This window comes from Ahaetulla prasina, chromosome 4 (assembly GCF_028640845.1).
Source record: "Ahaetulla prasina isolate Xishuangbanna chromosome 4, ASM2864084v1, whole genome shotgun sequence".
In the NCBI taxonomy this organism is placed as follows: Eukaryota; Metazoa; Chordata; class Lepidosauria; order Squamata; family Colubridae; genus Ahaetulla; species Ahaetulla prasina.
In genome coordinates, this window is record NC_080542.1 from 67,611,278 (window position 1) to 67,626,223 (window position 14,946).

Here is a 14,946-nt window from a genome sequence, read left to right on the forward strand (position 1 = left end):
TTTGATAACTGTTTTCATTCAAAGGCAAAGAAAGGACATCATAATTACAAAGAATCTTAAGTTCTGCATTAAATCAAAGTAGCAGACAGCCACACAGCCAGTGGCAGGCTATAAACAAGAGATGAAAAGAGTAAGGAGGTTGGGGGAAGATTTTCCACCCACTTGTCAATACTATATCCTGAGCAAGATTGGAGCAACATGTTTTGTTTCTAGTTTTATAGAAGCAAAGAAGAAAGAAGAGAACCACAAACCAGATGCTGGAGATAATTGACAGTCTTACTTTTGACCCAAGATTTCCAAAATGAATTAAATATTGAATATAACTAGGCCAGATAATGTCATAATGGAAGCAATAAAGCCAGAATTCAAATAGCAAATAGTTTGAGCAAATGCACAGTAGATTTTTATTGGTGGATTACCCTTTTATAGAACATTTTTTTCACACATCACAGACATTGGGGATTGCAGCATATCATACTGGCAGGATTACTGTACAGTAGTGGCCCAAATTGTGGAAACCTTTTGAGAAAGGTATATTTTTGAGGTCTGATGGCTAATAACACCATTTTTTTAAGGAGTTGTACATAAAATTATATATCAATGGAAAGATAATTTAATCAAGAATGTAATGCTTTTCAACCTTTGTTTGAGAGATAAAACTGGATTTTTTCGTAGAGTTCTAGATTTTAGGCCAAATTCTTGGAGTCTGCGCGGACAGTCCTTGCACTCAACCTCACATTGCATTGCGCCATTTCATCTTGTATACACCAGATGATTTTCTTCTGTCATGTAGGCACAGTCTCTTAATTCTTCTATCATCACTTGCTGTTGTGCACCTTTTCCTGCCTTTACCAGTGTGGTTTTGTAGTAACTTGAGTCTCCTTATACCTCTTCAAAAATTTAGAAATGCCACCTTTGGTTAAGTTCCCAATTTTTTTTCTAATTCTTTATAACAATAGCCTTGTTCATTTAATAATACTATTTTACATCGCTTTCTGGACTCTTTCTGGAAGAGTCAGTCAACTCTTTGCACTATTACTTTAATTTTATTACATTTTTTACAAGCTCACTAAATGAAAGGACACAAAAAATCCAACTTGATAGCGGTCACATAACACTGATAAATGTCCTCCTCTCAGCTTCAATACATGACATCAATAACTGAATCCTACTGTGATCTGATTGGCTCATTGTCAAAATAAGATGATACCTTATTGGCTCTCTAAATACTCATGCTCTTGGCTACAATCAGATGAAGGAAAGCCACCCGATATCAACCTAAACAAGTTTTGCTTCCTTTTTCTGGTTATTTGGCTATAACTTTTCATAGAATACAAATAATTGAATAAATTTTGTTGCATTAAATTCTTGATTAAATTGTCTTTCCATTGATATATAATTTTATGGTACTCCAAAAAAAGCTATCAAACCTCAAAAATACATTTTTCCCAAAAGATTTCCACAATTTTGGCCACTACTGTATGCCATCTTAAAATAATATTTAGGGTACTGGTTTAAATCCAGCAGAATTGTTAGGAAGCTTTAAGTTTTATTTCATTCTAAGCCTCCAGGAGAAAATATGAAATATAAATACATATAAATATTTTGGAAGAATTTTTATTTTATTCATGAACAAAACGTGCATCTTGATTTTCCTTATGTTGGTTGAATATATGTTAGAAACCTTTTTAGCAATTTTTAGAAAAGGTTTTGAATTAACTGGTAGCTTAGATTTGAACCACATCTAAGCTTCTAGTGAATTAATAAAGTCCAAGCAGCTATCAGATTCATAAATCACTGGAAATGTGAAAGATAACATATAAAAGTCTTTTCCCTTTGTTTAGCAATTTATCATTTTGCTTGCACATTAACCAAGAGAGCTCCCTTGAGGTAAGCAATGGAAAGATAAATGTTTTTTCTTAATTTTTTTCAGTCGTTACTAGTAGATCATAAGTGAAAAGAGTGGACTTGTCAAAAGCATGTACTAGTGTCACAACTCTTTATATCCACTGCCAGTAGCAATAATAAAAGAAGATTGGTGCTCTGATAAATAAATGTGGGTTTTTTTTATATATAACAGGCACTAGGTTTTCAAGTCCCAGGCTTCCAACAAGACCAAGTCGAAAACGAACATTGTCCTTATCGCCGCTGTCTGATCATAGTTTTGACCTTCAGACCGTGATCCGCACATCTCCAAACTCCTTGGTGACAATTCTGAACAATTCCCGTAGCAGTTCTTCAGCTAGTGGGTCTTACGGGCATTTATCTGCAAGTGCAATAAGGTAAATCCTGATATATACATATCTTGCAAGACTTCATAAATCATTTTATGAACAACTTTTTGTACAACTTTTATTTCAAGCAACTGTATCTGGGATCAAGAAATTAATCCCCTCCCAAAGGATACTGTATCATTTAAATATCCTTTTTGTAGTATAGTATAAACACCAAAAATAAAAGATCCTGAGCAATCAAAACCATTTAAATGAATCTATTAGGCACAGTTTTAGGATGAGATACAAGGAATACAACATATTCAAAGGAGGGATATTCTAAAATGCATGAAGATTTTGAAAGGATACTTCAAAATAAGTATGTTTTTCAGAATCCTGGGAAGGATAGGACCTTTTATGAGAAAATAATTTCCTAAAACCTTTGATTTTCTTTTGTAATTCTTTCGTGATGACTACTATTCTGGGACAGATTGGTTATATGTGATACAATTTAATCCAATTGAGGTTTTTTTTCTTTTAAAACCATTTAAATTACTATATCATCCAGTGGAATCATGTTCCATAATCTATGCGTTTTAAAAAGAAATTTAGTTCATTATTTTGCAATGTCTCAATTATTCTTTATTTATTTGACCAGGTTTGACTGTTGCTAATGACTAACGGTACAGCTGAATGTTTTTGAGCTACTGGAAAAATGTCTGTGAAAGCTAACACTGATAGTTATATGAAAAGATCAATTTCATTACAATACTTTTTTGGTGATGTTGATGGAGAAGTAACCCTATTGATAAAAGGTTCTAACTTGGGCAGAAAGAAGAGGCCTGATTAATGGTTTGTGTCTGATTGCCTCTATACAGTAGAGTATACAAGTCTCTACTATATAAAGTAATACAGTTACTATTACTTTTGTTCATCTCAAAAGACAAGAAAGCTGAGAAGGAGAAGGATCTTGAAGCTCTTGAATGAAGGCAGGGTGTGTGTGTGTGTGTTTGTGTTTGTGTGTGTGTGTGTGTTTGTTTGTATCTCTCTATATATGTGTTTGTGTGTATGTGAGCTTATTTTTCGTTCCTGACAACTGGCAGTTTTCTTGGCAAGATTTCAGAAACAGTTTGCCATTTATCCTCCTTCCCACGGCTGAAATTTGTCACAAGGCTATTCAGTTATTTTTTTTCTTTTACCATAGATGGGACTCCAATTTTATAGTCCGATGCTTTAGCAGCTAAACCAAACTGGATCTATGCATATGTGCTTACAAATTATATAATATAAAATTATAATATAATATAGTCACTGAGAACTGCAATCTATATTTTGTAAGAATTCAAAATTGTTTCAATGGGGGAAGGAATTTGATATTGAAATGAATTTTTGAAAGAAAGAAAAAGAAAGAAAGAAAGAGGAAGGAAGAAGGAAGGAAAGAAAGAAAGGAAGGAAAGAAAGAAAGAAAGAAAGAAAGAAAGAAAGAAAGAAAGACATTATACAGAAATCATTTATTTATTTTTATTTATTTATTTATCAAATTTTTATACCGCCCTTCTCCCAAAGGACTCAGGGCGGTGTACAGCCAAAGATAAAAAACAAGATATATACAATTAAAACCAACAATTAAAAACATAGCAAATTACAAAGGCGGATAATTTAAAATTTAAAATTTAAAATTTAAAAATATTAATAAAACCCCAATTTAAAATCAAAACTATTATGCCAGTCCCGCTTGAATAAATAAGTGTGTTTTTAGCTCACGACGGAAGGTCCGAAGATCAGGTACTTGACGTAGGCCAGGGGGAAGTTCATTCCAGAGCGTTGATGCTCTCACAGAGAAGGTCCTACTCCTGGGGGTCGCCAGCCGACACTGTTTGGCGGATGGCACCCTGAGGAGACCCTCTCTGTGAGAGCGTACAGGTCGGTGGGAGGCATAGGGTAACAGCAGGCGGTCTCGTAAGTACCCGGGTCCTAAGCCATGGAGCGCTTTAAAGGTGGTAACCAAAATCTTGAAGCGCACCTGAAAGACCACAGGAAGCCAGTGCAGACTACGCAGACTACGCAGACTACGGAGCAGTGATGTTACGTGGGAGCCACGAGCGGCTCCCGTTACTACTTGCGCAGCCGCATTCTGGACTCACCACCGCAGGGAGACGGAGCCAACATGTTGGTTCCGTCCCAGGCGCCTGATGGACCCGGAGAAGTTCCTGACGGAGCTTGGGCCGTTCCCTGAGGGTCTTGCCCACGGCACGACTGAAGAACTGGTTGCGGCTTGGGAACAGGCCGCGGCTGGGGCTTTGGACCGTGTCGTGCCTTTGCGGCCTCTGACCCGGCGTAGATCTCAATTGGCTCCCTGGATTTCCAAGGAGCTAAGAGAGATGAAACGCCGGAGAAGACGCCTAGAGAGTACCTGGAGGTCCAGCCGTTCCGAGGCTGATCAGACACTAGTGAGGTCTTTTACTAAGACCTACCTAGTGGCAATGAGGGAGGCGAAACGTTCCTACGTTTCCACCCGCATTGCATCGGCAGATAACCGCCTGGCCGCCCTGTTTCCGGTGACCCGTTCCCTCCTTCATCAGGAGGGACGGGATGACCCCCTACAGGGGCGGGCTGAGAAGTTTAACGGTTATCTATACGATAAAATCGTTCAGCTTCGGGATAGCTTGGACCAAGATTGCGATGATCCAACCGAGATGGCGGAGACACGTCTTGTTGAGGTTATTTGGGATGAGTTTGATTCTGTGGCTCTCGAGGACGTGGACAGGTTGCTGGGGAGGTTGCATGCAACTACATGTTTACTGGACCCGTGTCCTTCCTGGCTAGTGCTGGCTGTTCAGGAAGTGACACGAGGCTGGCTCCAGGGGATTATAAACGCTTCTTTGGTTGAAGGGGTTTTCCCCGCCGCCTTGAAAGAGGCGGTGGTGAGACCTCTCCTGAAGAAGCCTTCCCTGGACCCAGCTATTTTGGGAAACTACCGTCCAGTCTCAACCTTCGCTTTGTGGCGAAGGTTGTAGAGAGTGTGGTTGCGTGGCAGCTCCCCCGGCACCTGGAGGAAGCTGTCTATCTAGACCCGTTCCAGTCCGGCTTCCGACCCGGTTACAGCACGGAGACAGCTTTGGTCGCGTTGGTGGATGACCTCTGGAGGGCCAGGGACAGGGGTTGTTCCTCTGCCTTGGTCCTATTAGATCTCTCAGCGGCTTTTGATACCATCGACCATGGTATCTTGCTGCGCCGGTTGGAGGGATTGGGAGTGGGAGGCACCGTTTATCGGTGGTTCTCCTCCTATCTCTCCGACCGGTCGCAGATGGTGTTGACAGGGGGGGCAGAGGTCGTCCGCGAGGCGCCTCACTTGTGGGGTGCCTCAGGGGTCGATTCTCTCGCCTACCCTGTTCAACATCTATATGAAGCCACTGGGTGAGGTCATCAGTGGTTTCGGGGTGAGTTATCATCTGTACGCTGATGATACTCAGCTGTACTTTTCCACCCCGGACCACCCCAACGAAGCGGTCGAAGTGCTGTCCCGGTGCCTGGAAGCTGTACGGGTCTGGATGGGGAGAAACAGACTCAAGCTCAATCCCTCCAAGACGGAGTGGCTGTGGATGCCGGCACCCCGGTACAGTCAGCTGCATCCGCAGCTGATTGTTGGGGGCGAGTTAGTGGCCCCAAAGGAGATGGTTCGCAACTTGGGCGTCCTCCCGGATGGACGGCTGTCCTTTGATGAACATCTGGCGGCCGTCTCCAGGAGGGCCTTTTACCAAGTCCGCTTGGTCCGCCAGTTGCGTCCCTTCCTTGACCGGGATGCCTTATGCACAATCACTCACGCTCTGGTTAAGTCTCGGTTGGATTACTGCAATGCTCTCTACATGGGGCTGCCCTTGAGGTGTACCTGGAGGCTGCAGTTAATCCAGAATGCGGCTGCGTGAGTAGTAATGGGAGCCGCTCATGGCTCCCACGTAACACCACTGCTCCGTAGTCTGCACTGGCTTCCTGTGGTCTTTCGGGTGCGCTTCAAGATTTTGGTTACCACCTTTAAAGCGCTCCATGGCTTAGGACCCGGGTACTTACGAGACCGCCTGCTGTTACCCTATGCCTCCCACCGACCCGTACGCTCTCATAGAGAGGGTCTCCTCAGTGTCGGCTGGCGGCCCCCAGGGGTAGGGCCTTCTCTGTGGGAGCATCGACGCTCTGGAATGAACTCCCCCCTGGCCTACGTCAAGTGCCTGATCTTCGGACCTTCTGTTGTGAGCTAAAAACATACTTATTTATTCAAGTGGGACTGGCATAATAGTTTGATTTTAAATTGGGGTTTTATTAATATTTTTAAATATTTTAAATTTAATTTTAATTATTAGCCGTTTTTGTAATTTTGATATGTTTTAATTTGTTTTAATTGTACATATTTTGTATTTTATCTCCGGCTGTACCTGAGTCCTTCGGGAGAAGGGCGGTATAAAAATTCAATAAATAATAAAATAATAATAATAATAATAATAATAATAATAATAACTGCAGCCTCCGGGTGCACCTCAAGGGCAGACCCATGTAGAGAGCATTGCAGTAATCCAACCGAGACGTAACCAGAGCGTGGGTGACTGTGAATAAGGCATCCCGGTCAAGGAAGGGACGCAACTGGCAAATCAAGCGAACTTGGTAGAAGGCCCTCCTGGAGACGGCCGCCAGATGTTCATCAAAGGACAGCCGTCCATCCAGGAGAACGCCCAAGTTGCGTACTCTCTCTGTTGGGGCCAGTGACTCGCCCCCAACAGACAGCAGTGGTTGCAGCTGACTGTACCGGGGTGCCGGCATCCACAGCCACTCCGTCTTGGAGGGATTGAGCCTGAGTCTGTTTCTCCCCATCCAGACCCGTACAGCTTCCAGGCACCGGGACAGCACTTCGACCGCTTCGTTGGGGTGGTCCGGGGTGGAAAGGTACAGCTGAGTGTCATCAGCGTACAGATGATAACTCACCCCGAAACCACTGATGACCTCGCCCAGTGGCTTCATATAGATGTTGAACAGGGTAGGCGAGAGAATCGACCCCTGAGGCACCCCACAAGTGAGGCGCCTCGCGGACGACCTCTGCTCCCCTGTCAACACCGTCTGCGACCGGTCGGAGAGATAGGAGGAGAACCACCGATAAACGGTGCCTCCCACTCCCAATCCCTCCAGCCGACGCAGCAGGATACCATGGTCGATGGTATCAAAAGCCGCTGAGAGATCTAATAGGACCAAGGCAGAGGAGCAACCCCTGTCCCTGGCCCTCCAGAGGTCATCCACCAACGCGACCAAAGCCGTCTCCGTGCTGTAACCGGGTCGGAAGCCGGACTGGAACGGGTCTAGATAGACAGCTTCCTCCAGGTGCCGGGGAAGCTGCCATGCAACCACACTCTCTACAACCTTCGCCACAAAGCGAAGGTTGGAGACTGGACGATAATTTTCCAAAATAGCTGGGTCCAGGGAAGGCTTCTTAAGGAGAGGTCTCACCACCGCCTCTTTCAAGGCGGCGGGGAAAACCCCTTCCCCCAAAGAAGCATTTTAAATAAGTGATCCTCAACTTTCTGACTCAGCAGACTAGCAGGAGGGGGGAGGGGATGCTTTCGCTGGTACTTTTGCCGCTTGCACAAAATGAACCTGTCATTTGTGCAGTTCGATTCCCAGTGGGTTACGGACTGGTATCAGTCTGCAGACCAGGGCTTGGGCACCTCTGATTTAGATAACCCCTTCTGTTACCCCTCCCCCATTCCTTCCTTTTGTCTGTATGTAGTCTGAACTTATTTAAATGTTATTAATATTTTTTGAAAAATTATAAAGTTAAAATGAATATGAACCTTGTATGGTCCAAAATTCGGCAGTTATTAACTTAACCTGTTTTGGCGGGATGAAAAAAATTCAACTGTTTTTAGAGGAGGAAAGGGCACTTCTTTGTACTCAAGAGGGTCTGGGCCAGTGATGAAATCCTCTGCGGTTTTCCACCAGTTTGCTGCATGCCTCCATGTGCATGTACAGTGTGCACCAAAAACACATTGCGTGCATGGCGCACCAAACACATGCCACGTGCACATGCACAGCATGTGCCAAATTCACGCTGTGCATCAAACATGCACTTTGTGTGGAAAACAAGGTAAATAGAACAGAGTGGGGGAACAGCTTTGCCATGCTGTTTAGAGTTGCTAGAAAGCAGGATTTCGCACAACAAAGCTGATCATTAGAAATACCTGTTCCAACCAACCCAGGGATGAAATGCTACTGGTTTGAGGTGGTTCTCCCAAACCGGTAGTGAAAATGCTACTGGTTCGCCCGAATCGCTAGTAAAAAAATGATTTAAAAAGTAAAAGAAAAAGTTCCGACAATTAGCTGTGACAATCAGCTGTGCCGTGCCACCCTTGGAATTTTTCTTTTTACTTTTTAAAGCATTTTTTTTTTACCTTTTGGGGATCCATTTTTGCTCCCAGGAGGCTTCCCTGAGGCCTGCTAGGCCAAAAACAGGAGGTGGGGGGATGCTGAGAAAGGAAGGAAGGAAGGTGGGGGGGAGAGAGAGAAAGAAAGAATGAGGGAGGGAGGGAGGGAAAAAGGAGAAAAGGAATGACCACAAACCTGGCACTAGAATAGAATAGAATAGAATTTTTTATTGGCGAAATGTGATTGGACACACAAGGAATTTGTCTTGGTGCATATGCTTCAGCGTACATAAAAGAAAAGATACTTCATCAAGGTACAACACTTACAACACTTAATGATAGTCATAGGCTACAAATAAGCAGTCAGAAGCAGTCAATATCAGTATAAATCATAAGGATGCAAGCAACAAAGTTACTGGTATAAGTGGAAGGAGATGGGAATGATGAGAAGATTAATAGTGCAGATTTGGTAAACAGTTTGGCAGTGTTGAGGGAATTATTTGTTTAGCAGAGTGATGGCGTTCGGGGGAAAAAACTTGTTATTGTGTCTAGTTGTTCTACTGTGTAGTGCTCTATAGCGTCATTTTGAGGGTAGGAATTGAAACAGTTTATGTCCAGGATGTGATGGATCTGTAAATATTTTCACAATCCTCTTTTTGATTCCTGCAGTATACAGGTCCTCAATGGAAGGCAGGTTGGTAGCAATTATTTTTTCTGCAGTTCTAATTATCTTCTGAAGTCTGTGTCTGTCTTGTTGGGTTGCAGAACCAAACCAGACAGTTATAAAGGTGCAGATTAATTTGAGGAATTAACGAAAGGGATGGAGGCTTGAAGGTAACAACAACTCTTTATTTAGAAGGCTAACAGGCAATTAACAACGTTTGGCAAGCAAGGCAATGCTAATTAAAGAAGAACGGAACCTTCCTGTCACAGCAACTATTTATATAAGCGGCTGTCAAACTATCAGCCAATGGTGGCTGCTCAATTCTCCCGCCGGCTAAAACCCCAGCGTTGCAGCCAATAGGCAGTGTTTCCTAGTTGCCAGGCAGAGGCATGGCTGCGTACGCTGCACAGATGACAGACTCAGTAATTCCTCTGTAGAACTGTATCAGCAGCTCCTTAGGCAGTTTGAATTTTCTGAGTTGGCGCAGAAAGAATATTCTTTGTTGTCCTTTTTTGATGACATTTTTGATGTTAGATGTCCATTTTAGATCTTGCAATATGGTAGAACCTAGAAATTTGAAGGTTTCTACTGTTGATACTGTGTTGTCTAGTATTGTGAGAGGTGGAAATATGGAAGGGTTTCTCCTAAAGTCTACCACCATTTCTATGGTTTTGAGTGTGTTCTAGACGCAGCTTCAGAGGATACTTTGAAAGAGCATAGCAATCCAGGACTGGAAGGGACCTGGAGGTCTTCTAGTCCAACCCTCTACTCCAGCAGGACATTGTTAAAATGACTTTCTGTCTTTTGACACCCCAGTTATATGACTACATACCCACGCCCACCCAGTCACATGACCACCACCACCACCAAGCCACGCTACCAGAGCTGGTACGAAAAAAATTTAGATTTCACCACTGGACCAACCAGTAGCTTTTTTTTTTTTTACTACCAGTTCTCCCAAACAGATGCGAACCGGTAGGATTTCACCACTGGTTTGGACTCCTGTCCAGCAGGGCTCTAGCTGACCCTGATCCATAGCCACTTAGCTATAACTACAAACTTGGGAAAGGACTGCCTGCTTGCTTTGTCTGAAGCTGCTGCTCCATCTGTGCCATAGCACTACTAAAGTGACTCTGCTTGCTTCAGTAAAGCAGAGACAAGTTTATGCAGGACATATTACAAGTCATGAGTTTGTAATTTCATGGTACATAAATATATTATTATTTTTGGATAACTTAAAATTGTATATCTCAACATTTTATTTTTTGCACAAGTTTGATAGGTAATATACACAAATAAGTACTCAAAACTTACTGCATTGTTTTTTAATTTGACAACTTTAAGATGTGTGGATTTCAACTCCCAGAATTCCCCAGCTGTTGGGTAGGGAATTCTTGGAGTTCAAGTCCACACATCTTAAAGTTGCTAAGATTGAGACACACTACCTTAATGGGAATATAGATGGGAATCATTTCTCTCTATATATATTTCTTTTATTTAAAACATGTATGTGCTGCATCCTGTTAATATACATCTCAAAGGAATTTCAGCTATGCTGGGGGGCACTTTGATTTAGTCACTGTACTATTGAATTTTTTAAGGTTAGGATCTTGTCCATTCCACCTCATTTCAATGAGAACTTCATTAAGCATGCTGTAAATTTACTTGATGATGTTATCTGTTTCATATCTCTTTTATTAGATAACTAGACAATTGTAGTTGCTTTTAGTTTTCTGTTGTAGTAGTTACTTTATTATTAAATTATTTACATTATTAAATTAAATTATTTCCTTATTAAAATTTCTGTTGCTTTTAGTTGTTGATAGAATGGGCAATTACACATTTAAAAACCAAAGAATTCAAAATGTATCAATAAATGCAGAGCAAAGAATATATGTTGGAAAGAAAAGACTTAACAATTTTGGACCACTTTTTCAGTTATCTGATTTATATCCTAATGGTCTCAGTTGTGAATCTGGAAAAAAGCCTGGCTTATGCTGTATCTAAGGATCCTGCCACAAATTTCTTTTAATATCATTTTGCCTTTGGAAGGGAAAATGCATAGATTCATACAAATACTTTCTTTCTAGAAATCCAATGCATGACCAAAATTGGCAGTAGGTTTTGGCTGAAGTTTCTTTCAAGCATTCCTTTGTATAGAATTTGTACAATCTTTCATTCATCTCAAATATTATTATAGAATTAAGAGGTTTGCAGAAAGCATATATGTTTGCATCTAAAAAGATCTCTGGATATAGCTAATATATAATATAAATTATATGACTATATTAATATATAATATAAATTATATGAATATAACTACATTTCGGAATTTTCTCTCAGGTGATAGAATGCATATGACCATTTTCTGCCCATCAACCAGAAAAGTAACCTCTCTCGTTAACAAATAGCATACCTTTGATTTTTCCTCTGATACCTGACCATTTCTATTCTTTATTTGAGAACATTATGAGCAGGCTACCTGAGCATAAACATGAAATTAATGAAGTCTTAATATCAGGTTAGTTTCATTTTTCTTCTTGATGTTAAACAAGTTGAAAAGGGATTAACAGGGGCCAAGAGAGAGAAGTCAAAGGACACACTTTCCGTAAAACCATTCATTTATAGTTCCTGATTATTTTTATATTAGGAAAGATTGTGCTGGAAGATCATTTCCTATAAACAATCTTATGCATTATTATACATATTTGAATTGGATTTCCATGATCTGAACAAGATATATTAAATTCAAAACTTCCTTTTAAGTTAGTTTTGAAGAATCATGCAAGCATATATATAATACCTTTCTAAAAGTGAAAAAAAACAACAATAAAAGTACTAACATATTACACAATTAGACATATTAGCCATTCCGGAGTCTTCTGTACTAATGAAAGCAGCCTTAATGCAGTCTATCAGCACTCTTTTGTGATATCCAGAAGTTTCTTCAGATGGCATGTGACCAAAACCTAAAGACCAGAGCAACTCTTGGGTTGATAGAATTTGTATAATCTTTCATTTGTCTCAAATATTATTATAGAATTTAGAGGTTTGCAGAAAGCATATATGTCTGCATCTAAAAAATATCTGGATATAACTAATGCATAATATAAATTGACTATATTAATATCAATATATAATATAAATTATATGAATTACATTTGGGAGTTTACTCTCAGGTGATAAAATGCATATGACCATTTTCTGTCCGTCAACCAGAAAAGTAACAGCTCTCTTGCTAACAAATAGCTTGCCTGGCAGCATAGCGGAGGAATCGTTGACTAGAAAGGGCTAGTAGAGGAAACAGACAGAACCCTTGCCCTAACATTTATTGTTTCATTAATCAGGAAGCTCTGGAGAAAATGGCTTTGCTACCAGCAAGTGACAATGATGACCAGCAACCAGCAAAATAACAAAGGTGTAGGCAAAGTGGTGTCACACTCCCTCCCCGCCCCCTACATACAATGTATTACAGTAAAAAGAACAGCCACAATAAACCTTCTCTTGACAGTATCTGCAACGAACTTCTTTGGGACAAGAAGTTCCAAAGATGTCAGAGCAGCTCTTTCTTAATTAAAATTAGCTTTCTGACCACTGCTCTTTTCCAAGTGGTGCTGGTTCTCTTTCTTAAAACAGCTCTTGTATTCTTTCAGAAATGTGTTCAACTCAGCTTTAAAATAGATGATCTAGTCTAAAGCAGATGTCTCCAACCTTGGCCACTTTAAGACTTGTGGACTTCAACTCTCAAAGTTCTTCAGCCAGCTTTGCTGGGTAAGGAATTCTGGGAGTTGAAGTTCACAAGTCTTAAAGTGATCAAGGTTGGAGACCCCTGGTCTAAAGGAACACTAAATTGCTATACTAAATAGCTCAAGAAATACCTAGCTGGGAAAATTCTCCCAAATATGTGTGCCAAACTTAACTTAACGGCTCTACTTAATTATTTAGATGCTGAGTTGATGTTAAAGAAAGACTTGAGCTCTTAAAAAATTGGATTTTGCCATTCCTAAAATGTTATTTTGATGAGAGACTTTATGGGGTCAATACAGGCAAAATTTTAAACTCTGCAAACTGGCTTAAGAAATAGCATTTAGCAATAGCACTTAGACTTATATACTGCTTTACAGTGCTTTACAGCCCTCTCTATGTGGTTTACAGAATCAGCATATTGCCCCAACAATCTGGGTCTTCATTTTATCCACCTGGGAAGGATAGAAGGCTGAGTCAACCTGAGAAATGTTCTAGAGCAGTGGTTTTGTTTTGTTTTTCGGAACTTGGTAACTTTAAAATATGTGGATTTCAATTTCCATAACCCCCCAGACAATATGTTGAAGGCCAGACATTTTAAAACTGCCAAATTTAAGAAACATTGTTCTAGAGCAGGGATGTCCAAACTTGGCCCCTTGAAGAGTGGTGGACTTCAACTCCCAGAATTCCCCAGCCAGCAACTTGCTCATATTTATAGTTCATGCTGGCTGGGGAATTCTGGGAGTTGAAGTCCACCACTCTTCAAGGGGCCAAGTTTGGACACCCCTGTTCTAGAGCCTGGTGGAGCAGGATAGCATACAATTGATTTGTGTGATTTCTTTTGGTTCTCATGATTTTCTTACATTGTATATGCAAAATATCATTTAAAATCTTTAAATTTGATCTTTTAGGCTATAAATAAAGAAATAAAATATAATAAAACATAAAGACTGACCAGTCAATATAGTCACAAAAAAGGAATCAGGTATCAGGTTTCTTTGTTCCTGAAAAACTTTTAGTAATGCCATAATAACATGTCAGATTAATTACACTGCTATTTATGATGTCTCTTTTTTCATTTGTGCATCATTAGTTCTTAAAAACTAATGATTCTCTTTGTGTTTTATTTACCAGTAAGAGATAAGTAATAGAATTCAAATTTTGTTTTGTAGGAGTTAGTCAGAGATTTATCATTGCATTTGAAGGAAGTATAAGTAAACAAAACCTTATGAAAATGGAAGACATTTTAATTTACCTTTATTGATACTTTACAGTAGCATGGGGATACAGAATAAATTATGTTTTTCAATTTGTAGCTAAAATAAAGAAAAAAGAATGCAAACATGTTTATAATTTTCATTTACTTTTTTTACGCATATTAGGATATGTTACTAATATTTAGATCAGGGGTGTCAAACTCGATTTTAGAGTTGTGGTTGACCTTGGGCAGGTGTGGCCAGAGTGGACATGGCTGTGGTGGGTGTGGCCAATGCATGCAAGTGAGCAGTGCAACCAGGCCACAGACACTGTTGGTTTGTGCACCCAGCCAATTCTGATTCCACAGCGGCCTTACCGTTGAGGGCAGGAACAAATCTTTCAACTGAATGAGAAGGGACCGCAGTTCCGTCTGCCAGAGCTCACCACGCCAGGGGAGAAATGAGAGACCCTGTTGTCCCGCAGAGCTCGCTGATGCTTGAGTGGAGAGGAGGAGGAGGAGAGTGGTGAGGCTTTGTTCCAGCTAGCCAGTCAGGTGGCGAATAGATCAGATTGGGGGAGGGGGAACATGGCTGCTCAGGTGGCTCCCGCCGCCAGCAGCTTGGGGGCCCTAGCTGCATATGAGCTGAAGAAAAGAGAGGTGCAGCAGTGGGATTGCCCTCAAAGAGAGCTCCATTTCCAGGTGCCCCATTTGCATGCAGATACCCCA

The 14,946-nt window shown here is 41.0% G+C and overlaps 1 protein-coding gene across 8 annotated transcripts in view; it reads left to right on the forward strand.

Annotated features, from left to right (window-relative positions):
• The window catches only part of GLI3 (GLI family zinc finger 3), a 619,928-nt gene that overhangs the window by 309,738 nt on the left and 295,244 nt on the right, over positions 1-14,946 (forward strand). For all 8 annotated transcript variants that reach the window (XM_058180026.1, XM_058180027.1, XM_058180031.1 and 5 more), the window contains one exon: positions 2,081-2,282. In XM_058180026.1, the coding sequence (XP_058036009.1) occupies positions 2,081-2,282 (202 nt within the window). The remainder of the gene's footprint in view (positions 1-2,080; positions 2,283-14,946) is intronic.